This window comes from Lasioglossum baleicum, chromosome 9 (genome assembly GCF_051020765.1).
Source record: "Lasioglossum baleicum chromosome 9, iyLasBale1, whole genome shotgun sequence".
Lineage (NCBI taxonomy): Eukaryota > Metazoa > Arthropoda > Insecta > Hymenoptera > Halictidae > Lasioglossum > Lasioglossum baleicum.
Genome location: NC_134937.1, coordinates 2,915,792 through 2,941,847, shown reverse-complemented (window position 1 = coordinate 2,941,847; position 26,056 = coordinate 2,915,792). Strand labels below are relative to the sequence as shown.

The 26,056-nt window shown below is 41.5% G+C and overlaps 3 protein-coding genes across 20 annotated transcripts in view; 2 read left to right on the top strand and 1 right to left on the bottom strand.

Moving 5' to 3' along the window:
- Positions 1-26,056, bottom strand: part of LOC143211830 (monocarboxylate transporter 9) — a 187,298-nt gene that overhangs the window by 31,727 nt on the left and 129,515 nt on the right. For all 18 annotated transcript variants that reach the window (XM_076429847.1, XM_076429848.1, XM_076429852.1 and 15 more), the window contains one exon: positions 22,640-25,538. In XM_076429847.1, coding sequence (XP_076285962.1) covers positions 22,640-24,946 — 2,307 coding nt within the window. In that variant the 5' untranslated portion in view covers positions 24,947-25,538. The remainder of the gene's footprint in view (positions 1-22,639; positions 25,539-26,056) is intronic.
- Positions 8,195-11,134, top strand: LOC143211834 (uncharacterized). Its single transcript, XM_076429864.1, has 3 exons — positions 8,195-9,233; positions 9,310-9,488; positions 9,814-11,134. The coding sequence occupies exons 1-3, from the start codon at positions 8,696-8,698 to the stop codon at positions 9,892-9,894; spliced, it is 798 nt and encodes a 265-aa protein (XP_076285979.1). The 5' UTR covers positions 8,195-8,695; the 3' UTR covers positions 9,895-11,134.
- On the top strand, positions 12,425-21,857 carry LOC143212399 (uncharacterized). Its single transcript, XM_076431183.1, is given in 5 exon segments — positions 12,425-13,313; positions 13,408-16,731; positions 16,811-17,269; positions 17,431-17,709; positions 17,712-21,857. Coding segments are annotated over 4 exon segments (1,179 nt in total). The 5' UTR covers positions 12,425-13,313; positions 13,408-16,578; the 3' UTR covers positions 18,000-21,857.

Here is a 26,056-nt window from a genome sequence, read left to right as displayed (position 1 = left end):
GTCAGGGAGAAATCGGTAACGACCTCCCTATAGCATACGCGTCTCGATCATTAAATACAGCAGAAATGAACTACTCCACAATAGAGAAGGAACTCCTCGCCATCGTATATTGCACGCAACATTTTCGCCCTTACCTTTACGGAAAGGAATTTTTATTAATAACCGACCACCAACCTTTAGTTTGGCTACATAGGGTGAAAGATCCCACATCCCGACTCGTCCGCTGGCGACTTAAACTCGCCGAATTTGAGTACAAAATCAAATATAAGCCGGGGAAAATTAATAGTAACGCGGACGCGCTTTCACGGAACCCCCAAGTCTTGGTAACGAACACCCGCGAAGAAGAAGAGATAGACGAAGACTCATGGGCTGGTTTGGCTGAACTTTTTCGAGACGATGAACTCCCCCTCACACCTCCTCAATACCCTCCACAAGAAGGACTCCAACCGCCGTCCCTAGGACCCCGGCAAATATCGGACCTTCAAATACCCTTCGAAGAAATTCCCACCCCCGAAAATCCCTTAAGATCCTCTGGTACCCCCGAGAACCTCCTATCGTCGCCCTTAGGGTCTCGACAACCTATGGAGAACCGAGGGAATACTGAGGAACCCCTAGAAGAAGAAGAAATAGAAGAAGAAGGAATAGAAGAAGAAGGAATAGAAGAAGAAAGAATAGAAGAAGACGGGAATCCCACTAATATCCCCAGAATAATAGACGAAACGGAGGAAGAAATAGAAGAGGAAGAAACAGAAGAGGAAGAAACCCCCCCTAACCCCCCGGGAATAGCAGAAGAAACGGAGGAAGAAATAGAAGAGGAAGAAATAGATGAAGAAACATACACAGGAACGGAATCAGAAGGCGAAGAAGATTCCCCTACGACTAATATTATTGAAACTAGGGATTGTTTATATTTAAGAAAGGATAATGTGGTATATTTCGTAACCATCAACGGGGATCCATTTGATGAGGGCTCACGTCAAATCCAGGACTTTGCAAAATTACCTTCACATAAGGATTTAAGATTAGGGAGACCAGACGTCCGTACAATAAATAGGAAGATGTACATCGCGCTCCCAATAGTTAGAGAGTCACACGATCCAGTTAATAGGGAAATATTAAAGGAATGCTTCGAGAATTTACAAAATATAGTTTACGAAGAAGCAATAAGTACATTTTCTATTAGTAAGCCTTCAAAATCAGATAGAGTAAATTGGACCGCCTTAAATGAACAATTAGAAGGAAGATTTTCACATGCGCCAATTCACATTACAGTTTGTAGAAACCTTGTTAAAATTCCACCGGTTTCAAAAAGAAGTAGGATACTAGAGGAATTCCATACATCCACTATATCTGGGCACAAAGGGATTACAAAGACGTACGCTAGAATTCGTCAATATTTTTTCTGGGATAGCATGAAAAAGGACATCCAACAATACATTCAAAATTGTATAAGTTGCCAACTAAAAAAGTTAGTCCGCGTCAAGAATAAGCAACCAATGATGCTTACAGACACGCCGGGCAAAGCATTTGACAAAATATCAATAGATATGGTTGGACCTTTACCAACCACCCGTAGAAATAACAAATATCTACTCACTATACAAGATTTATTGACGAAATATTCTCTAGCCATACCAATACCAGACGGACTAGCACAAACAATAGCAAAAGCATTCACAAACAACCTTCTATACCGCTTCGGAACACCGAAATGCATTTTGACAGATCAAGGCACGAATCTAACGGGAACAGTAATGAAAAGGCTATTTCGGAAGTTTAAAATTCAACACGTTTGTACTTCACCATACCACCCACAAACAAATGGGTCATTAGAAAGAGCGCACCATGTCTTCGTGGAATATTTGAAGCAATATATAAATAATAGAGTTCAATGGGATGAATGTATCGAAGCAGCAATATTTTCTTATAATACGAGTGTTCACGAGGGAACAAGATTTTCGCCACACCACTTAATATTTGGGGAAATCGCTCGCCCACCCTTCTCATCCGACATCATAGAAGAGGAACCCGAGGAAACTTACGAAAATAGGTTAGTCCAACACGTAAAAAACCTAAGGGACCTCCAAACTAGAGCAAGGAAGAACCTGATAGCAGCAAAGGAAAGGTCGAAATACTACTACGACAAAAAGATCCACCCGCAACAATTAAAAGTAGGAGATAGTGTTTTTATACTAGCAACAAAGCAGAATAAATTCAGCGACCATTATGCAGGACCATATAGGGTAATGGAAATACTTCCAAACAATAACATTAAACTATCTATCAATGGAAGATTGAGAATTTTGCACATGGACAGATGCAGGAAATCCAGGATCCCAGCTCAGCTGTAGCCATCGCAAAAAAATGAGATCCTACGAATCTCATTTTTTATTCGTCAGGGGGGAGGTGTAACGTTCCCATGCAGTTAGCACGGTGAACGTTCCCTTACGCCGACAGCACCATAGCGCTGTCTCTCACGCTCCACCAGCCGAGCGCACCCCTCTTTCTCACACCGGCAGCACCATAGCGCTGTCTCTCACGCTCCACCAGCCGAGCGCACCCCTCTTTCTCACACCGGCAGCACCATAGCGCTGTCTCTCTCACTCACCAGCACACCCCTCAAATCACACCCGCATTAATACGCTACCTGTACCTAGGTGGCCCCTTTTTTTTCCACACTTTCTCACAGGTAAAACTGAGAGGGATTAGACCTACCCCCTGCAAAAAGCTTTCTCGAAAGTAAAAATATGCAGGGTAGAACATAAAGACCACCCGCTGGGACTGGTCAAAAGAGAATAAAGCCGTCTGCTTTAGGGTCGTTCCTCTAAGTGCTGGTACAAATACAGATCCGCGCACAACGAATCCTAGGATTCCGAGTGCTGGTACAAATACAGATCCGTGTCACAGACGAGTGCGACCTGACGTACCTCCTCAAAAAGGAACGTTTTCCCCATCTTTCGAGGGATGACCATTCCCCTTGACCTTGAGGTATCAACTGGGCCGATACGAGTGAAACGAGGAGGAAGGAAGCACAAAAAATCGAGGAAGGCAGCCAAGGACCACGGGCTAATACTAAAGGAAGCATCGCCAGCAGAGCCGACTCAGATAGTCGATCATCAGTCCGTAAGCTCATGGGAGCTTAAACTCGTCGAGGTCCCAAAGGCTATCCCAAATCTTAGCAACGTCCCCACAACTGATCCCCGATTCGCACATTACGCGAAACTATTGTTCCCCCATCCTCCTACGCGGACAACAGTATAATTTTGTATGTATCTTGAAAATTCTTTTGTAAATTGCTTTCTTTTTTTAATAAATCAACTTGTTAAAATTGAACTGTGGAAGAGCTGAATTCTTGGGCCTCTGTTGCTTTTTGGACCCCTCCACTGACGAAATAACGTCTCCCGCCTGAAACAGATAGCCGCTCGTCTGTTTCACATCCTCCTTGCGCCTACTTTCCGAAAGGAAGCATCGCGACGTAACACTAGTATTAGTGGTCAACTACTAACGAAAAGAAGGTCAATTACTAGATTTTTCATGTTCAAGAGTGGTCAACTTCTGAAGCAATTACTGAATTTTTAAATATGTTTCTTAAATTTGTATAAGTAAACTTTTTTTTAAAAGTGGCCTTGGTACATAATCTAGAAGACTTGAAGAGTGTCTTCAGGCATCGACTCCCGCTATTTGATGACAGAGCAAGTGGTTACTATTGTTCGCGTGGAAAACTTCTCTTAACTGGTCAACTACTGGTGCCTTTACCTTATTGGCGCAGACTTCCTTCACTTTTATAATATATTAGTAGATTTGCGAAATGGAAGATTGTTAGATGGAAACACAAAAATTTACAAAAATGCTGCAATAACGAAAAGTAGCGTCCCCACAATTTCCACAATTGACCAGATTAGGTTATTTAATGATTTGTTAAAGGAATTTGTGGAAATAACAAAGCCGGTCGCCAGGAGAAATATTAAACATAATACTTGCCACTATATAGTGACAAAGGGCGCCCCGGTCGCGGAGAGAGCTAGGCGGTTGCCTCCGGAGAAGTTAAAAGCGGCTGAAAAAGAATTCGAGCAAATGTTAAAGGATGGCATCTGTCGCCCGTCTAAAAGCCAATGGGCTAGTCCTCTCCACATGGTCACAAAAAAATCTGGTGCTTGGAGACCGTGTGGAGATTACCGAGGACTGAACAGCAGGACCGTACCAGACAAATATCCACTACCACATATCCATGATGTGTCGCATCAATTCGACGGATGCAAAATATTTTCAACAATAGATTTGAACAGGGCGTACTATCAGATACCGGTAGCGCCTGAAGATATTAAAAAAACAGCAGTGATCACACCCTTCGGATTGTTTGAGTTTACGGTCATGCCATTCGGTTTATGCAATGCCGCCCAAAGTTTCCAAAGGCTCATGGACTCCATACTCCGAGGTTTAGATTTTTGTAATTGTTACATAGATGATATAATAGTAGCATCCCCGGATATGGAGACTCATGAGAAGCACCTGCGCACATTGTTTGTTAAACTTAAAGAAAACGGACTTACCATTAATCTAGCAAAATGTACATTCGCGAAAAGCTTCGTGCAATACTTAGGATATAAGATTAGTGATAAGGGAATCGCCCCGTTGGACGAACGAGTGAAAGCGATTCAAGATAACCCACAACCGGAAACAATTAATGATCTGCGTCGTTTTTTAGGTGTAATTGGTTTTTACCGGAGATTTTTACGCCGAGCAGCAGATTGGTTGGCCCCTTTGAATGAACACCTCAGAGGAGCCAGAAAAAGGGATAAGAGACCGGTTTGTTGGGACGAGGAATCTAAAAAAGCATTTCAGGAAGCTAAAAGGCAATTAGCCACGGCATCATTATTATGTCACCCAAAAGCAAACGCGTCATTAGCTTTACGCACGGATGCTTCAGACGTGGCTATCGGAGCAGTACTTGAGCAATGTAGAGATGGTAAATGGGAACCGCTCGGATTTTTCTCGAGGAAGTTAGAGAAGGCCCAGACGAATTATAGTGTGTACGACAGAGAGCTTTTAGCCATTTACAAGAGCCTCAGATTTTTCAAGCACTTTGTAGAGGGCAAGGAATTGCAGATACAAACGGATCACAAGCCGTTGGTATATGCATTCCTCCAAAAAGCAGACAAAGCCAGTCCGCGACAAGTTAGGCAGTTGGATTACATCGGCCAATTTACCACCAAAATCATTCATGTAGACGGTGAAGAGAATGTAGTGGCCGATGCCTTTTCCAGACTGCAGTCTATTCAAATGCCTGTTATTGTCTCAACAGAAGAGTTAATGCAGGCGCAAGCGGAAGATCAAGAGCTGGCTAAATTGATAACAGAAAATTCCAACAGGTGGAACTTCCAGAAAATATTTCTGGACGGTTCAGATAAATACCTGTACGGAGACATTGTTAAAGATAGCATAAGGCCTTACGTGCCACAGAATTTAAGAAAAGTAATTTTTCACAATGTACATGACCTGTCACATCCTAGCGGAAGAACAACTAGGAAGTTGATAGGGAAGGATTTCGTCTGGCCTCTAATGAACAGGGATATATCCGAGTGGTCACGTACTTGTATAGCCTGTCAACGAAGCAAGATCCATCGTCACAACAAATTGGTGCCAGAGAAAATAGAGATACCAAAAAGTCGATTTGAACACATACATGTAGATTTAGTGGGACCGTTACCAGTAGTTAACAACTACACATTTTGCTTAACCATCATAGATAGGTTTTCCAGGTGGCCAGAGGCGGTACCACTTAAGGATGGTTCAGCAGACCAGGTGGTAACCGCATTGTATACAAATTGGATTGCAAGATTCGGGGCTCCAACAACGATAACCACAGATCAAGGCTCACAGTTTGAATCCCAAGTTTTCCAAGCATTCACAAAATTAATAGGTTCAAACAAAACTAGGACAACGGCATACCATCCTCAGTCAAATGGCATGATAGAGAGGTGGCACAGGTCTTTGAAAGCAGCCATTATGTGCCATCAAACTGAAAATTGGGTAGAGACCTTGCCTACAGTGTTGTTGGGACTCCGAACTAGCTTCAAAGAAGACATTGAACCGTCAGCTGCAGAAATGTTATATGGTGTTGCTTTGAGACTGCCTGAAGAATTTTTTGTAAATCCAGATGAAGAAATTGATCCACAGATATTTCTAGAAAAGCTGCGACTACACATAAGACAGATTAAACCGCGGCAAATTAGACATCACAGCAAACCAAGGACATTTACACATAAAACCTTGTATTCGTGCTCCCATGTATTTGTTCGAATCGACAAGGTAAGGAAACCTTTTGAGGCGCCTTACGAGGGTCCGTTTAAAGTACTTAAACGGGTGACAGATCGTATTTTCAAAATCAAGTACAATGACAGAGAGGTCAACATTTCTGTTGAGCGGCTTAAACCCGCTTTTTGTGAGTACACACAAGGGAATGCAAATAAAGAGATACCAAAGACGTATTCACGAAAAAGTGTCAGATTCACAAGTTAAAATATATTAACTCATTCGGGGGGGAGTACTGTGGTGACATGAGATCGACAGTGCTGCCGCGCGTTATAGTTGTAACTAGGTTAGTTAGTTTTTAAGTTACCAATCCTTTGTAGTCACTAGTTAAGTTTTTAGGTTAAGCAGTTGGTAAGCTTAGTTTTTAAGACGCCCTCCCGAGAGAGAAGAAATTCGTGTAGATTATGAACGTGCCTCGTGCAAAGCGCACGCCTAAATAAAAAGTTATTCGGTTACGTTCAAACAGTGTGTGTCGTTCTTTCCTCCGACTTTTCCCACGCTGGACCAAGAGTGTAGGGATTATGGGGGTAGTATACCCTCGATTTGTAACTAGAAAATACCTAGAATATTACTAGAAAAATGGCTCGAAACATGGGTTTGCGCGCTGTCGGTTTTCGTCCTTATTTTAGAAAATTTTGGGCTGAGTGAGGGCTTATTCTAAAGAGGAAGGTTAAACACACTGCGCCCTGGTTACGAGGTTAACGAGATTATGTTTATAACTAATAATATGGGGGCCCAAAGTAGAGAAAAAATCTAGGAAAAAAAACCAGCACATTTCAATGCATTTTTCTGTCTCCAAAAGACTTTATGACTTATGAGATGACCAGGGCGCAGCGCGCTGAACCTTCCTCTTTAGAATGAGCCCTCACACAGCCCAAACTTTGCTCAAATAAGGACAAAAACCGACAGCGCGCAGACCCACTTTTTCGGACCCAAAATCTAGTAAGATCCTAGTAAATAGCAAATATCTAGCAAATAACTAGAATCTTACCAGATTTTCGATCGAAAAAGTGGGTCTGCGCGCTGTCGGTTTTTGTCCTTATTTGAGCAAAGTTTGGGCTGTGTGAGGGCTCATTCTAAAGAGGAAGGTTCAGCGCGCTGCGCCCTGGTCATCTCATAAGTCATAAAGTCTTTTGGAGACAGAAAAATGCATTGAAATGTGCTGGTTTTTTTTCCTAGATTTTTTCTCTACTTTGGGCCCTCATATTATTAGTTATAAACATAATCTCGTTAACCTCGTAACCAGGGCGCAGTGTGTTTAACCTTCCTCTTTAGAATAAGCCCTCACTCAGCCCAAAATTTTCTGAAATAAGGACGAAAACCGACAGCGCGCAAACCCATGTTTCGAGCCATTTTTCTAGTAAGATTCTAGTTCCTTTCTAGTTACAAATCGAGGGTATACTACCCCCTTATGGCGCTCGTGTCGCCATTCCCCTAGGTCGCGCCTAGGGAGATCACCGATAGGGAGTTGGCGGTCCTACTCCCAACCGTCTCTCGTAGCGACCGTTACGCTAGGCACCCCTAGCAGTTCAAAATAGTCAGTTCATAGAGTCAGACGTATTGAACATCTTTATCCAGTTGTACTGTGTTTCGAGGCTTACCTCTTTTGTAATATATTCTCCGTCGTACGGTTACGACGGACGTCACTACCGTGTGAATAAATATCATTAAATGGTTCTCGTTGAACTACAAATTCTGCAGTGAATTTTATCCTCAAGTCCTAATCACGTGTTGCAAGTAAAACGTAGAGTAGGCTACGTTCTTCGGTACCTTCCCCGAAGCTTCTGATTCTCTCCGAGAGTATCCATCTACATTAGGGTGGACCTTATTTTCCACCATCGAAATTTTTATGTGCGACCCTCTAGATTTGTTCCATTTGATAATAAAATAATTTCTGCAAAAGCGGAAGTCGATAGGACAAAGGGAAAGGGTGCCACAATTGACTTGAAGTTTGGAAATTTCACTAGTTTTACTCCAATTCTATCTATAACTCCATTGTAACATTTCCGCTGAAAAAATTATTATTATTTACCAAAAGTATCATTTCTCGGTTATTTAATAACAATATTTACTTATAAGTTTGAATAATTTATTCGAAAGTTTGAACCTTTAGCGTATAAGAGTACAAGAGTACTACAATATGAAATGAAAACCACTGTTACCTGTCAGCAAGGTTTTGCTTGCTGCAGCTACCTGAGAACCTTTTACCTATTCCACTGACCCTCGGAAACTTTCCGTTAGGCCCTTTAGAAGCCTCCCCTCTTTTATGGTTATACCTAAACTCATTTCGTACGTCCATCGACAAGAGAACTCACTTCTCACTGCAGTCTAGGCCGAATCTTCGTAGCACTCGCATTGGAAATACTACAGAGAGTTGAGTAAGATGGAAACAAGGAGCAGTGATCAGTTATTCCTATTAAATCACTTTGAGTCACAAATTGTTGGGGCTAAATTACCAAGCAACGGACAACTTTTACGTGTATTGTTCTATAATATGCGAAAAGTGAACTTAAATCTACGTGAAAGTGCGGCTTTAGTGATGAAAGAAGTAGAAATTTTCTGGGAAAAGGCGAGAATTCCAATAAAAAAAACATCGGATAGTATTAATAAAGTGGAAAAACTATACAACAAATGGCGAACGCTTAATAAAACCGCGAATCGCCAAAATGATCTACAGAGAAAGCGAGAACAAGAATTTATAGATTCATTAGAGGATTTATTCGATATCGCACATGCGAATGCCTTAGAAATGATTTCTGTAGAGGAAGATAAGATATTCCTCCTGCAGCAGAGGGAAAAGAGACGAATCGGTTCGATGGCATCTATTGATCGTAAATTAGTAGAGAAAGAAGAAAGACAAGCAGAGCGGAAGGAACAACAAGAGATGCGGTGGCAACGGGCTCAGGAATCATCGATCAATGGTAATGTTTTGAAGTTATTTCTAATGCTTTCACATTTATATTTTCCAATTATAGCAAATTTATTTTTACGTTATAGATTCAGTACAATTAGAATCAACGTCCACATCCAGTGATGAAGAGACAGAAGTCCCGTTAGCAAGAACCATAGAAATTCTTTCGGACGAGCCTCAGGTACCTGACGGTGATGACACCGAGGCAGAGGACTACAATATACCTGGGCCGAGTAACCCCAAGAAAAGACGAGGAAAGCAGAAGGTTATTACTTCAAAATTAGTAGCTGTTTTAGATTCGTGTAGAATAAGCGACCGTGATGCAATTCGAATTGTTATGGCAACAGCAGAATGTTTAGGTCATGACCTAAATGAATTAATAATAAATAGAACATCTATTCGAAGATATCGACATAATTATCGGTCTGAGCATGCAGCACAGTTGCAAGAAATGTTCGGACAAATTAATCTTAGGGGCATAACTATTCATTGGGATGCTACACTTATACCAGATATAAGCCACAAAAATGTAGAACGATTACCGATAGTTATAAGTTGCGGGGAAATTAAAAAATTATTGGGAATTCCAGTTATACCATCGGGTAGTGGGGCCAATCAAGCGTCGGCAATCTTCTCTAAGACAGAAGAATGGAATTTATCACAGCAAGTAGAAGCCCTTTGTTTTGATACGACCGCAACCAACACCGGCAGAATACAAGGAGCCTGCGTTCTATTGGAACAAAAATTAGAAAAAGAATTATTGTATTTGCCATGCCGTCACCATATTTATGAATTAATTTTACGTGCTGCATTTGATACAAAAATGAAAAAGTCGACGGGTCCAGATGTTCCTCTTTTTAACAAATTTAAAAATTCTTGGAGTTCAATAAATAAAGACAATTTTAAGCCCGGCGTAGAAGATGAATTTGTACGTCAAAATGTAATAGAGATTGATAAAAAGATTGAAGCGGCAATACACAATTTGCAACAAATTCAACCGAGGGATTATTACAAGGAACTGATAGAACTTATGATAATTTTTCTAGGCGGAACTCCACCTAAAGGTGTTAGATTTAGGATGCCTGGCGCATTCCACCATGCGAGGTGGATGGCTAAGGCTATATATTGCATAAAAATTTATATTTTTAGGAATGAATTTCATTTAAGTAGTGAGAAAAAGTTATGGATACAAAGTATTTGTATTTTTTTAATTAATATATACATACTCGCTTGGGTACGTACCACTGTACCTGCGATAGCACCCCGGTTAGATTTAGAACTATTAAGTGATCTATGGAAATATAAAGAGATTGACGAAATCATAAGTAATGCTACGTTGCAAAAACTGAGCAATCACTTATGGTACTTGTCACCAGAAAATGTGGGATTGTCATTTTTTGATCCACACATTTCTGTAGAAATTAAAAAAAAGATGGTTGAAGCACTCAACAAAGAAGAAGAACAAAATTGTAAAAAATTGGTCATTCCTAGAAAAGATATTAAACTATATATAGATATTACTATGGACAATTTTGTTTCTACACAAACATTGAAATTCTTTTCTAGATTTGATATAAATATAGATTTTATGTCTAAGGACCCAGCATTGTGGGAAGCGGATAATAATTATAAAGCGGCGACAAGAATTGTAGGGAATTTACAAATCGTTAATGATGTAGCTGAACGAGCAGTAAAATTAATGAAAGAGTATTCCGATTGTATTACCAAAGTTGAAAACGAGAGACAGGACATTTTACAAATTGTATCAGAGTATAAACAGCGTTACCCTACAGTCGATAAAAAAACATTAAGTCAACATTTATAATAAATACCACCAATATTTATAAACGTATGTATTTATTAATAACAAAATATATTGCAAAAAAATATTGCAATCTTCGTTTAAACAAATTAATTTAATTGTTAATAAATAACTTTTTTTTATTACAATTAAAGATATTGGTCTAAAATGACATCTAATAATGAAATAATGTGCTAAAAACTGTTTTTCCTATTTTTAGTGAAATTTAATTTTTTTACATAAACAAAGTCGTTGTGGCACGTCTTCTCATTGCCCGATCGAGTTGATTTTTTACAGGGTTTATTTTTTCACTAAATGGCACAAATTGACGGGGTCGCACCATTAAAATTCCGAAAAAATTTTTTCATCAAGAGTAACTAAGGTCCACCCTAATCTACATACATCCTACAATTGGTGACCCCGACGTGATCTGAATCCGTCGGGCGTCGTGATCTCGCCGATCACCAGAAGGAAGGACGTCAGCACGCGGTCTTGGGGACATCCCGTGCCTGCAGCTATTCTGGCTGGCACGCACCTTCATCGAGGAGCGTCGAGGATCCAGCCAAGCAGAGTGCAGCGTCACGCCGACGCCACGATCTCTCGAGGAGGACGCACTCGAGTACCGGTTTGCTGTTTTGCCAGGCCACGCGGTCGGAAGGACGTTTCCTGTCCGCCATCTTTGCTGCTGCACGAGGCACGCCGCTGTGAAGCCGCCATCTTGGTCCTCGAAGGAGCTGTTCCACAGGTGAATTCCGGCGTGCATAGGAGATTGCGAGCGACTTCCGTAAGTGCGAGCGTCTAATTTAGCCGTTAACATTCGTTATAGCGATTCCGGTAGAATACATGGCGCATTGCATCTCCGACGCGCGTTCAGTTCCGTCGTGATAGTGTAAGACCCACCGCCGCGGGTCCTGTGAATTAGCATCGCGTGCGCGCGCAGATAATCAAAATGACCGCGCCGGCACCACTTCCGGGTACTGAGGAAATCTTGAAATCGCTTCTCGAGAAGCACGTCGATTCATATCGCGTACCAAAGGTACCTTCGTTCTTTCGGGAGGATCCTTCACTATGGTTCATGCAAGTTGAATCGTTCCTCTCCGCTGCCCGCATAACCACACAAAAGACGATGGCTGACATTGTTATATCCGCGTTAACGTTTGAAGAAATAGCCGCGATAAAAGATATTCTCTCTTTGTCACCGCAGCCTCAGAATCTTTACGATCAGGTAAAAGCGCGTTCCGTCTCGATAGAAAATGTGAAACCAGCGTATCACTTCCGAGAGGAATTAGCAACCTCGTCTAGCGAACCCACCGACTCAAATCAACGGAATGCGCTGCGAACATATTCACGGGCGAAAACTGTGCAAACAGTCCCGCCGAGTTAATATCGCCGATTTAGTTGTAAGCCTGTTGTATACATGTAAATAGCAATCGCGTAGTTTGTAAGAACAACTTGTATAGTAGATGTAGTGCGCACTCATTGTAAATAGTTCATAGTTATAATATTGTTATATTGTTGCGGTATCCCCAGCGTGGCGAGCTTGTATATCGTTGTGTAGCGTCATAAGTTTGCACGTACACACTCGGGGGGGAGTGTGTAGGGATTATGGCGCTCGTGTCGCCATTCCCCTAGGTCGCGCCTAGGGAGATCACCGATAGGGAGTTGGCGGTCCTACTTCCAACCGTCTCTCGTAGCGACCGTTACGCTAGGCACCCCTAGCAGTTCAAAATAGTCAGTTCATAGAGTCAGACGTATTGAACATCTTTATCCAGTTGTACTGTGTTTCGAGGCTTACCTCTTTTGTAATATATTCTCCGTCGTACGGTTACGACGGACGTCACTACCGCGTGAATAAATATCATTAAATGGTTCTCGTTGAACTACAAATTCTGCAGTGAATTTTATCCTCAAGTCCTAACCACGTGTTGCAAGTAAAACGTAGAGTAGGCTACGTTCTTCGGTACCTTCCCCGAAGCTTCTGATTCTCTCCAAGAGTATCCATCTACAATCTACATACATCCTACAAGAGTCCACAGCCTGGCGGCACCTGGCGGTGGGAATAGAAACTGTATCCCCACTCCACGCCACTCTTTGCTGGCTGTTGCTGGCGGCGTCGGTTGGCGTCGGTTTTTATTATATGCAATTATATGATTGCAGTGGATTGCAGTTACTTTTTGGAACGAATGGAAAATCCACAAAACAGGAGGAATAACAAGCAAAAAAGGATGCCAAGGCGCAACTACAAAAAGAAGAAGAATGCAAAAATAACGCAACTGCAAATTGAATCAGGTAAATGTCTACTATTCATAACCATTTCCATCAGTATACAATTCTATTTTTAATAAATTAGATAATTGAATTATCTTATTCTTATATGTTGCAGTTACTTTTTGGAACGAATGGAAAATCCATGAAATAGGAGGAATAACAAGCAAAAAAGTGTGTATTATTTATGAAGTTGTTATGAAGATGTTATATTACGAATAAATATGTTATATTGCAATAATAATAAATATGTACACATACATAACCGTTGTAAATTAATTTTTCTAAAAAACCCAATTCATAATTATAAATAGCTAGCGATGAATACGATTACACGTACATGCGAGGTTAACTATGTGTGAGTACACGTTTGTGTGATCACCAACACATATATACGTTTTAGTTCGGTTCGGCTCATCTTTAGCTGAGAGGGCGCCCTGAACAGTGGTTCAAAAAAGTACCAGAGTCGACACCCCCTGCTCTTGTGTGTGTGAGAAAGCGAAGAGAGTCGGTCTTAGACCTTAGTCGAGTTTAGTCGGATTTGGTAATTTAGAATACTTTAGTTTTCGTCTTCCAGTCAGTTCTTAGTTTAGTCGGTATTTAGTTTACTGTGTTGTACATTTAGATCCTGACACATTATCGATATATATACAATACAACATCGTACATATATTGTAACGCAATAAACTCTCTTATATATAAACCTTACAGTTTTTTATCAGAAGTGGGATAAAGAGACCACGTGTGTGCTTTAGAGGTTATGAAAACCGCGTGTCGAAACTGTACTTTAGAGGTTGTGAAAACCACGTGTGTGCTTTAGAGGTTATGAAAACCGCGTGTCGAAACTGTGCTTTAGAGGTTGTGAAAACCGTGTGTGTACTTTGGAGGTTAGGGAAACCACGTGTTGAAGCTGGTTCAATTCTTCAACATAATCGGAACTGAATTTTTTTTCCACCTGCTGAGTGAATTTTACGTACTTTGTACTCTAGACGTTTATTGGAAATTTGAACGTCTGTTTGTGAGAGGAACATGAATCAGAACGACTTTACTGTGGCTCAGCTGAGAAGTGTGGCAAAGCGTGTGGGCATCTCTACTTCAGGCAAGGCTGAACTGCTGTTAAGATTGGAAGCTGCTTTTCCTAATAATACATGGATTGAGTCGTTGTCTGACGATATTCCCGAGGTACCAGGCACGAATCCGGAAGAAAATATGCCGGGTCCGAGTGATGCTACGAGTGGGATGATCAGAGAGATGGATTTTTTGCGGCGAGAAGCAGATTTGATGAGGACGGAATTAGCGCTTGCCCATCGAGAAAAACGACGCTTTGAGAAGTTCTTCCCGGTCTGTATCACGTATTTCTGATAGACCAAGCGTGAGCATTAAGTTAATGAGTGACCTTCTGAGTGACTTTGACGGTTCAGAAGACACGTTTTCTATTTGGGAGAAGCAAGTGAGGCTATTACGCACTACTTATGATTTAGATGATAACACTACCAAAGTGCTGATCGGTACCAAATTGCGAGGCAAAGTGTTGCGATGGTTCCATTCGAGAGCAGAACATATTTAAATGGACCTTGAAGCGCTTATGGCGGAATTGAAAAAAATGTTTGATCACCAACCCAACAAGTTGTTATTGAGGAAAAAATTTGAAGATAGAATGTGGAGGACGAATGAAAGTTACAGTGAATATCATCACGAGAAGATTATTATGGCCAACCGTGTCCCTGTAGCAGAGGATGAGCTGATGGATTATCTGATAGATTGAATTTCTGATCCGTTACTACGAAATCAAGCAAGGATGCAGTGTTTTAAGTCTCTTCCCGAATTGTTGACTGCGTTCGATAAAATTAGTATACGACCTGACGCTAAGAGGAATATTGCTGTGAACTTGCCATCAAGGAATAAAAATGATTCCAGTGAGAGCACCCTTGCAAAAACAACGAAGTGCTTTAATTGCAGTAAGGAAGGACATTGATCGTCGTCTTGTCCTAAACCGAGGCGAGAGAAGGACTCCTGTTTTACGTGTGGAATGATGGGTCACACTTTCCAAAATTGTCCCAGGGCTGTAGCAGGAGGTCAGAAGAAGCCGTCCAGCAGTGGAACAACCGCTTTTGTCGGCCTGCCCCATGGACCAGAACATTGACTCACGAAAGCCAACTAGCTAATCGACCACACAACCCTATACCACAAGCGCCAACCACGAGACACTGGGCAAACATGGTAATGCAAAAATACTAGACAAAAGTCAACAATACCAAAGCAAACACTTTGGAAAAGGTGATAAAACCTGCATCAGTCTACTGCTAACTGATAACAACACCTATAGGTAGAAACGCCACACAAACAAAACACACGAGCCCCGATGGGGCCGCCCTCGACCCGTGATCCAGAAGCGGACATCGGGTTGGATGGCGGAGGCGACGGGGACTCGTGTATAACAATAATTCTCGAAGGTTTTAACCGAGGTGGTACATCACCCTGCACGGCAAAGGCCAAGTCATGAGCCAAACAGTGAGTCAATAAACTGTAAAATCTCAGGCGGTGGCCAAAATACACAAACAGACACCCTGGAAAAGGTGGGAAAAGTTCCGTAAGAACCCCCGACTCGTCGGGGACGACGACCATAGATCGAGACATGCTCCTAGCGAGTATGCAGATCACCCAGCCGGGGACACCCTCAACCCATGATCCCGGAAAACGGACGGGACTGGGCGAAGGTGGTGGCGGGGACCATATGAGTCACTAACCCGTAAGGGACACAAATCGAGGTGGTATACGACCCTGTACGACAAGTGTGAAACACAAGTCAATCAGCGGACCAAAAAACCGTAAAACCATGGGTCAAACCCAAACCAACACATAAAACCCATGGCAACAGGGCAAAATGTTCCAAAAAACCTTCTAAAGGTAAATGGGCGTAAATAGCCGTGAACGTCTCGACTTTCCGGGAGACTGCGGGGACGCACCACCGAGTGCGACCCCGCTCGGTCAAACGTCAGTCGAGAATGGAATACGGTGCCCAACCCAGCCCGCTTGCGAAATGCTCGCGGATCAAGTCTGGCCATTCGACCAACACCGAAACACCCTGGAAACGGTGTCAAAAGTTCCGCGACAGCCCCCTGCTGGCAGGGGACGACGGGCAAAGCCGCGGGCAAAAGCTAGTTAGTTATATATGTAGTAGTTATACATCTAATAATATGTACTTAAAATAAAATGTACTTATTCCTTTTACAGGATTACAAAGTGTCGCGGTTTTACAATTAAAAGGCAGTATGCATTAGAAGAGAAAATGAGGTGTGTACCTTGTAGAAGAAGTTGTAAGATGACATTAAGAAAAGAGCGTAACATAAAATTGAACATTAAAAAATTAAAAAACAAAAGCAGAACATTACAATCATCGAATTGTAACTATAAACGTCGAGAGGAGAGACTTCGAAGCAAAGTATGTACATTAACTATATTTTTATACAAAATTCAGTGACTGTTTTAATTGTAATTCTAATTTCAACTAATATTTGTAGATTTCAAAATTGTACAATAAAATTGCATATTTAAAAGATGAATGCAGTAGATGCAACGAGAAGGTGATGAGAAAAGTTATTAAAGAATTGCCGCAAAATCAGCAATTAGCTGTCGAAGCTTGTTTTGCAGCAGCGAAATCCAACAATAAGAAGGGCATAAGATATGCAACGGAATGGATATATGAGTGTATTTTGCTGCGAATCAAAAGCAGAAAAACGTACAATCATCTAAGATCGCGCAATATTTTAACATTGCCGTCCATTCAAACTTTAAATCGTTACATGAAGAATGTAAAAGGTTGTTACGGTTTTCAAATGAGTACATTTGAATTGTTAAAAAAGAAAACGGCAGATATGGAATCTAACGATGTACGAGGTGCGAATACATTTAATTTGCATAAATCAATTTTGTTGATTTATAAAAATGGGTTATTATTATACGACAAAGCTTTTCAGATAATCGAATAACTACAATATGAATGTGATTTTTATATACAATAATTTATATACAGTCAATTATCCAGCTCCGTTTTGACCGGTCAAAGGTCCAGTCCCACAGTGGTCGGTTATGCAGGAGTCTGCTGTAATGATGTATCAATGAATGTTGTATATTTTAATAGCCAAAATACTGTTTTATGGGTGTATTATTGGTCGACGAAATGAAATTATCGCAAACTTTATACTTTAATCGCATGAACCTAAAAGTTGAAGGCTTTGTCGATTTAGGCCAGCATACTAGGGAGGATCAGAAAACGAAAAAGGGAGACCATGCATTGGTGCTTATGTTTCAGCCTTTCAAAGGGACATGGGTTCAATCTTTGGCTTGCTTCCTGAGTATTGGCAACACAAGTGCAACAATTTTACACAAAATTATTATGGAGTGTATTATTCTAACCGAACAAAATCAGGATTGAAAATAGACGCTGTAGTGTCAGATGGAGCATCATGGAATCGATCCATGTGGAATATATTTGGAGTAAAAGAAGACTGTGTTAGTATACAGCATGTAGTAGACACAGAAAGACGCTTGTGGTTTATTTCCGATTTTCCACATTTGGTGAAATGTCTTAGCAATTATTTTTCCCAGTTTGATCGATATGCAGGAATTTGGGTGAGTCAAATGTGGTCAAATTTAATAATAGTACATACAATTCATACAGAGTGTCTCGTACTTTTCCGGCAATATTAATAGGTGTTGAAAATACAACTGTGATTTTAACTGTGGCAAGCCTGTTTCTAGTAAATCGGAAAAGTGGCCAATCAGCGGTCGCGCACGAACCGTTGGCCGTTCGAAATATCACTCACGACAAGACGCTCCGTATGTACAGATGTAACCGCGACCACGTTTATATAAAAGGCTTAATGATAGTAATTAAGAAATATTATTATACAAAAGAGTATTTTCAGTTAAAAGTGTTTTTGTTAAAAGTTCTGTAAAGACACAGTTGTTTAAGTTGTATTAATGTACATCAACAAAAATATAAAGTTGTGAAGTTAAGCACGTGGCGTCTACCTCTCACCTCCACGCAAATATAATAATTTAACAATAGGAGCATAATCTACAAGTAAAAATAAGAAAAAAGCATATTCGAAGTTAGACAATACGAAAGTTTGATCGTGTTTATATTGTTTGAAATTGCAAAGTACATATTTTCTAATATGTGAGGATCATAGAATTTCTTTCAACTATTATTTAGTATAATAATTGAAAAATGTGTTTTTGTTACATGCAGACTCCGGATGGTGTAGTTTCTTTGAAACATTGGTATTCAATACTTGCCATCGAAAATCCTCACGGATTTAACTTAAAATCTAGTTATCATTTGGATGAACAACATATAAGACCTAAATATTACCAAAAAATGTATGTTGCAATGGCATTTCGAGTATGTATTTACATGTAGTGTCTATTTAATCTTTTTACGTAATTTTATTGCATCAATAAAGATATTATTATTTTCATATGGCTACGCCACACTCAAGGCGTAGGAGTTCCTATAAAATATTCCTACACTATATAGTTCATAGCGTCACAAATACGCAATTGGAATTGATCATCTCAGAATTTTGATTCTGAACTTCAATTGATCATCAGAAGAATCTGCTAAAAGATGGTTGAAAAGTTGATGAAGTATATCTAGTCAATAGTAGTGCAATAAAACTTCTATGCAAAAGAAGGCTATTAGAGTTGAAAATGAAGGAAAACGAAAATCCCATCGAATTTTTCAACGAATTTGAAAAACATCTAAATGAACTGAGAAACGCTGGAAAAGTTGTAAGTAAAAATGGATCCCAGGACAAAGTTAGTAAAAAAAAGAAAAATCAGAATAGAGGGAGCCCCCGTCATAACTCGAACAAGAACAGCAATCCTAATCGAAGTACAAAAAAGGAACCCATTAAAAATGTAATCTCCGACAAAAGAAGCCCCCTTTTGGTGGGACAAGAGCTGCTGGGAAAAGAGGAAAAAACTGAAAAAAACAGTAAATAGATTCTGTAAAAACCCAACCTTGGATAACTGGAAGGAACTGAAAAAAGAAGAAACTGAACTAAAAAAGCTAATCAAAATTAAGAAAAACGAAACATGGTTAGAATTCGCAGAGTCAATAAACAATGAAACCCCTACAGGAGAAATCTGGTACAAAATTAAAAGACTTCAACATGCCTTTATAAAACAGAGAGGTAACAAACAACCCCCCGAAATTAGAAATCAACTTGAGGAGAAAAGGCTATAAATGATCTCACCAAAAAACCAAGAATAGAAGAAACCCAAACTTATACCATGAATGATGACTCGATATATACATAGATCGAGTAAGGGAACACTGCAAAGACTGCAAGAAGATTATATTTCACAAGAAGACGAAACATGGAACGAGAATATCACACAGGACGAAATGCAAAGCAGCATTTTAAGATCAAACAGTAAATCAGCCCCTGGCTTAGACAACCTGGATAACAACATAATTAAAAGACATGGTTCGAAAAGAAATATATATGTGAGCCATAGATCTTATGTTAGACAAATATCCAACTCATGTTTTTCTTTTTATTAATCATCGCCCATATTGAAGTAGAAATACAATACGTAGCCCTCGATGTTGTGGGTCAAAAACATGTTTTTTTAAATATGTTGATACTAGGAGTCCGATAGCGAAATTTTTTTAAATTCTGGGTTTTCGATTGGGGAATTTAGTGAAAAACGAAAATTCCGAAAAATTTATTTGTTTAAATGTCTTAAAAATTCGATTTTCTTTGCAATGTTTTGCAAATTTTGCAATTTTCTGGATCTTTTTGTTGAATTTTAAAAAAAAATCTATTTGAATGTTAGCATAACTGGACGTTGGGAATGCATTTTCGAAAGCATATTTCTCGAAGAATGCAAAAATGTTTGATTTTCTTAATGCAAATACTTAATGCTTTGGTGTTGCAAATGGAAGGTCACAGGGAGTTTACAATAAAATGCGATCAGGGAGGGTGAGAAGTGGACGTGTGTCACTGAGTTACCTAAGACGAGACTGACGTAATATACGGGCGTTTAAAGAGCTTCCAGATTTAACAAAGTATCCAATCTTCTGCGTGTTATTGATCTACGATAACAGCTTTATGTAGTGTAACTTTTAACCTTCTGTCTATGTATGGGGGTGCAGATGTACCCGAGGCTGACAAAAACTTAAATAAAAAATTAATAGAGTTTCTAGGAATGCTATCTGTGATATGTAGCAAATTTTTGAAGTATTGCATACTTATCTTTTAACAATTAATAAAATTTTACAAATACTTATGCAAACAAATTTTTTCTTTTGTTATGCTGAAAAAATGGTATGGGTTTTAATGACTCTCATGTACACGGTTAACATTAGAACAGCAGTACACAGAAAAAAGGTTAAGGTGAAGCGTTCTTTACAATAGTTGGGGATGCGTTAAGAATGTTAAGATACATTCGAGCTTGTAATTTAATTTAATCACAGTTTCTCGGTGTGTGTGTGTGTGTGCATGCGTACGTGCGTGGTTCCTTCTTAATTTAATCGACGCGAAATTCAAACACAAACACAACTTTTTCTTTTTCCAATATAGGGGGGTCACTATTGCTAATACTGTATTGAATTCAAGAATGATGACCCTTGACAACATATGTCAAGGTCAAGGTCATCCGAGGTTGCCTCCCTTAACGTCACATTTACCTACTTAATATACCATTCCATGTTGTCCTAACGTTGGACAAAGGAGCTTCGGGAAAGATAATGAATATTGATTGAATTTCGTTATTTCGTGCTCGAAAGAGCACTACTAATCAATTATACTAATGCAAACAGGTAAAATATGTGCATAAAAAAAGTGTTCCATATTGGAGTACCTGATGCTACATCATTAAGTAAAGGAGTTGTAACAGGCTAATTTTTCGAAATTTTATATAGAGCGGGGAGGAGAGCATTCATTAAAGAATCTGTCTCGCAGAATCGGTAGGTGGAAGTAACGAGTCTTCGGTGACCGATAAACAGCGGCGAAGCGCGCTAATATTGGACAGCATAAAGGGACAAAGTCTGCCGCCACGGAGAACCTGGCTAACAATGAACATCGATACTTGAAATTATCGATATGTCACCGTTCCTGGCAGGCTAACGTAAAGTAAAACGAAATGTATTGATCATTCCCATCGCGTCAGATGTTAAGGTTAATGTGTCCACGATTGTTGAGGTCACAATGCTAAACATTTATTTTGTACGAAATGATCGTGCGACATAAAGAATGTTTATACTTTGTAGTCGCAACTAACAAGTGGGCAATTTCGATAAAATTTCGCTTATACGCAATTTTCTGAGTTATTTTCTCTTTGTTAGCGATTTTTGTTTTATTTTTATTTTAATATCCTTATGTCCGTACTACCATCTAGTGGTCCTACAGGTTCTCCTTTGTAATCGGTGCGCGATCGTCAGACCGAATCGTATCGATCGGATTAATTATCGGATCATACATACAGACATACTTTTCTACTTTATATATTAGATATATATTTTATCGATTTACACGTTGCGTTAACGTTTTTTTTTTAACAAATGCGGGTTACTTTATAATTCAGTTAGTAACAACACCATTAATCAGTTCCCCGCAAGCAAGCATCCGAAGAACACACCGTTACGTCTTACCTTACCGTTACGAATTCTTTAACTTCTGGTGATAAAAATAAGAATAAGGTATCACCATTATTTCTTGCAAAATCCTGAGGTCGTAGACTTTGAGACCAGATTTGAAATCAGCGTGAAAAATCTAGCAAATGATGTGTAGCATACTAAAAAAAAATTTTTTCCGCACGTGGTATTGATAAAACCGCAATTTTCTTGAAATTGTGAAAGTTTAACGAAATTTCTGAAGGTTATAAAACGTTCGTACCACAATCTCCCTATGTTTCCCATATTCTGCCGTTTCAGCTTTAATTTTTAAAAAATTTCATCGCTCTACCTCATTTCTATCAAAAGTTCTTGGATTTTGTCTCCGATTTGGACGAAAGGTCCTACTGTGCGCCGTATCGAGCCTCATTACATGATTGTTGTTATACCATTGTAAATAGTATTTTTAAATAATATTTCGAAAATACATTTTTGTAGTAGTTTTGGTCTCTAGTCTTTATGGTTTATGGTCCCCTTTATGGACATGTTTTGAAATAGATGATGGACATTTGAAAATGGAGAAAATGAAAATGATTTGGAGTGGACGCTACATCGCGATGTAGCGACAGCCTTGAACGGCCGAACAGTTCTAAAGGCTACATAACCTTCGCACCCGTAACCGCCCCTTAAATCTACATAGAATATAAAGAGAAAAGTTGCTCACCTCGCCGACCGTATTAGTGATTCCAATAACCGATATCAGATTGGAAGCATCCGTTTCGCTGAATCCCATCTCGATCGCGTTATCCGTCAAGTAGACGTAGGGGACGTCGTACCAAGTGTGGAGCAGGAAATTACTGATGGCGAACAGTAAGAAACGCGAGTCAGCGAAATGCGAAAAGTCAACCATATCCAGGAGAATATCCCACAGGCCGGCGCACCAAACAAGCTTCGTTTTTGTTCTGGTGGTCATCGAGTTCCTATAAATATCCGGACAACTGGACGCTCTCAGCCGATTCATATTCAACATGGCACCCCGGTAGGTAAGGCTACGTTTATGCATTCTGATGTCCTTCGGAAAGCCCGGGGGTATCCTCTTAGAGTGCTCGGGGGTACTGGATCTCCTCAAGGTGCTGTTCTGCAAACTAATCTTCTTTGACCACCACAAGCGCCATGCGTCGTCAGCCTGCTGTTCGATGGTTTGATTGTCGGTTAACGATGTCTTGTCCTTGCTCTCTTCGGTCTTCAATTCGGAGAAAGAGGGGGGCGTGATCGCGAGCCTCGCCGACGACGGTAGGCACAGTTGTTCGTGAAGCGCTCCTGAGTCGCTCAAACGCCGCGAGGGTATCAGAAGATTCGGATAATTCTGGACCAACACGTTGTAAACATTCTTCCGAGTGCTTAGGAGTTCCAGCACCTCCGAGGGCACCTTCTCCCCGGTGTTGACGAAGGTAGGCAGACTGAGCAGACTGGAGAAGAGTTTCTCCTCGTCGTCCTCCCCCTGCAGTCGAAGTTTCTCCATGATCGTGAGAGTGTTCAGCGAGCAGTTGGCGGAGAACGAGTCCATGCTGGAGCTTTGTATCCTGCTTCTTTTCTTCTCCCTATTTTTCCGCCTCTCCTCGGTCTTGGCCCTAGCCCGGGTGGTCGTCCATTCCGGATCCCTCATCAAGCATCCGCACACGGCCAATTGCAAGAACAGTCCGGCCAAAATCAGCGTCGTCCCCCGCCAGCCGTACTCATCGAGTAGATATTGCGTGAACGGCGCGCATATGAACGTCCCGATGCCGCTTCCGCATCCGGACAGGCCAGTGGCGAACGATCTCTTCTTGTCGAAATAGTAAGCGACGATCACCACCGCCGTTACGAAGCAAAGAGACAACCCGAAGCCAGGCAGGATGCCGAAGGTGAATACCAGCACCGCCATCGAGTTCGCGAACGATGTAATGACAAAGCCGGTTGTGGCCAGAATGCTTCCCGCGATGCAAACGCGACGACATCCGTACCTGTCCGTCAGAAAGCTGGCCACCGGACCGCACAGCAACGGCATCGCCATGAATATGCTGCCTATCCAGGCGGTCTTGAACTTACCCTCGTCGAAATACTTCAAAAACTCGACGTAAATCACACCGAAGGAGAACGTGACGCCGTCCCCTATCAGGTTAATTATGAAAGCAGCCACGACGACCACCCAACCCCAGCCTCCATCGGGTGGCGTACCCTCGCACAGCTGTCCCAAGCTAGAGTTGTCCTCGGAAGTACTGATGGCCGACGTAGGTATCGAAGGAGTTGGCTGCGACCTCTCGTCTCGCGAGTATTGTTTCTTCGAATCCTTGTTGAACTGAACATGGTGCTGTTGCTTGTCTTCTCTGGACGAACTTCCATTCACGAGCTTCTCGATGCTCTTCTCGGACGGCAGGCGTCTCTTCGCCGACAGAATCCTCGTTGGAGAGATGGATCGTCTAACCGTGACGAGGTTTTTGCGTTTCTGAGAACCGGAGACGTCCTCCTTCTGCATGTTAACCGGCCTTTTCGAGAGTTTCTTCAGTTCCTGCCTCGCCTCTTCCCGTATCCTCGAGCCAGGATCCTCGTAGCCGTTGTACGTTTTCTCCAAACATCTTCGTTCCTCCTCGTCCTCGAACTTGTCGATCGTCACGTCGTTCTCGTAGCTCTGATTGCTCAACGACTTGGACAGTTCCTCGGACAGAATGCCGATTTGGTCCGAGTTCGTCTGAAACCGGGAATCATCCTTCGCTATGGAATTTAAAACGATCGACGCAGCGTCTCTGCTCTTGTGGTGTTTAGCCTCGCGGGGAGTATTCTGCGAGGCTATGCTCGACGACCGCCTCTTCTCGATTGCCGATTCTTCGTTGTGTTTTCGACAGGGGATCTCACCGTTGTTCAGGTCACTGCGCGACTCGGTAGTACCGCTGTAGCAGTCATCTTTCATACCCTCCTCTGGCGGATCGATCGTCTCGCTCGATTCGGTCAACTTCCTCTCGTCGTTGAACTTCACCCGGTACCACTCGGCCATGATGATCGCGTCAAGGGAGGAGAAGACCGCTGTTCAAGCGCAGTCGTCCGAGAGCCAATGTAACGACATTCAGCTCGCGCCAACGTTACCTTCGCCTAGCTTTCTCTTTCAATTCGTTCTCGACAGGAGCTTCCTCTCTAGTGTTTGCAGCTACATATGCATATCTTTTCAGGTTTTCCTATTTTGTCGAGCTGAAAATTTCCGGAGCACTTTGAACACGCAAACACGCGAACGCGAACACTGTTACAGAAACAGTTAAATCACTCGAATCAACGCGACGGTTGAACCAATCCCGAACCGGTTTAGTTTCGTCCTTGATTTAAACAGCGGTAAACACGGCCACTCGTACAGCTGTCTAGTGAACTGACGACGTAACGGCAACAACGACGGCGAGGATGCGGACGATTTAAAGTTCTTCGAAGACTGATAAATCCCGCCTGGACCGCCACCATCGCAAATGTGACCCAGGATGCCTGAAGTCTTCCTTCTCCTCGGGCCCTGGTTAATCGGGACCACCTCCTCCTCCGCGAAACGATCGTTAACCCAGGCACCCATGCGGCGAACGGTAGTACTTCGGCTTCTGCAGTGTATTCTGAGGATCAAACGATATGCGATTAGTCGAACCGATATTACAGTTACCATTTCGGATTTTTAAGTGTAAGGTTAAGTATAAGGGACCGTTCTCGTCTGATAACTATAAAAGCGAAAGATCTTTATAGTTCTTCTTCCTTTCTTAACCCTTCGACTACGGCAGACTTCGAGACGCACCAGCCGTACCATACGGTAGGAATTCATTCGTCATGTACACCGAGAACGGTGAAACTTTTCGTTTCACGTATAAAATTCAAAGTATTATATATTGTAGCATGTATAGAAAATCCCAACAAAAACATCCTCTAAACAGGAGCCATGTTCCTATGGCCGTAAAAATTGTGAGATCAAACAAAATACGGCCAAATTCGTTAGCTTAGAACAGGCATGGCCAGAAATAGCACGCGTGCTAGTGATTCACAAGGAATACCCCCACTTCTCCCGGCCGCGCGTCTTAATACCCTTGGCGGCCATAGTTGCTCCGAGCACTATGGCCGCCACGGGGAGCGAGACGCGCGG

Excerpts from the sequence above, each read along its gene's own strand:
- LOC143211834 (XM_076429864.1), top strand. The coding sequence starts at position 8,696 with ATGGAAACAAGGAGCAGTGATCAGTTATTCCTATTAAATCACTTTGAG. Across the intron at positions 9,234-9,309 it reads TCAGGAATCATCGATCAATG|ATTCAGTACAATTAGAATCA; the intron begins GTAATGTTTTGA and ends TTTACGTTATAG. Across the intron at positions 9,489-9,813 it reads AAAGACGAGGAAAGCAGAAG|TTATACCATCGGGTAGTGGG; the intron begins GTTATTACTTCA and ends TGGGAATTCCAG.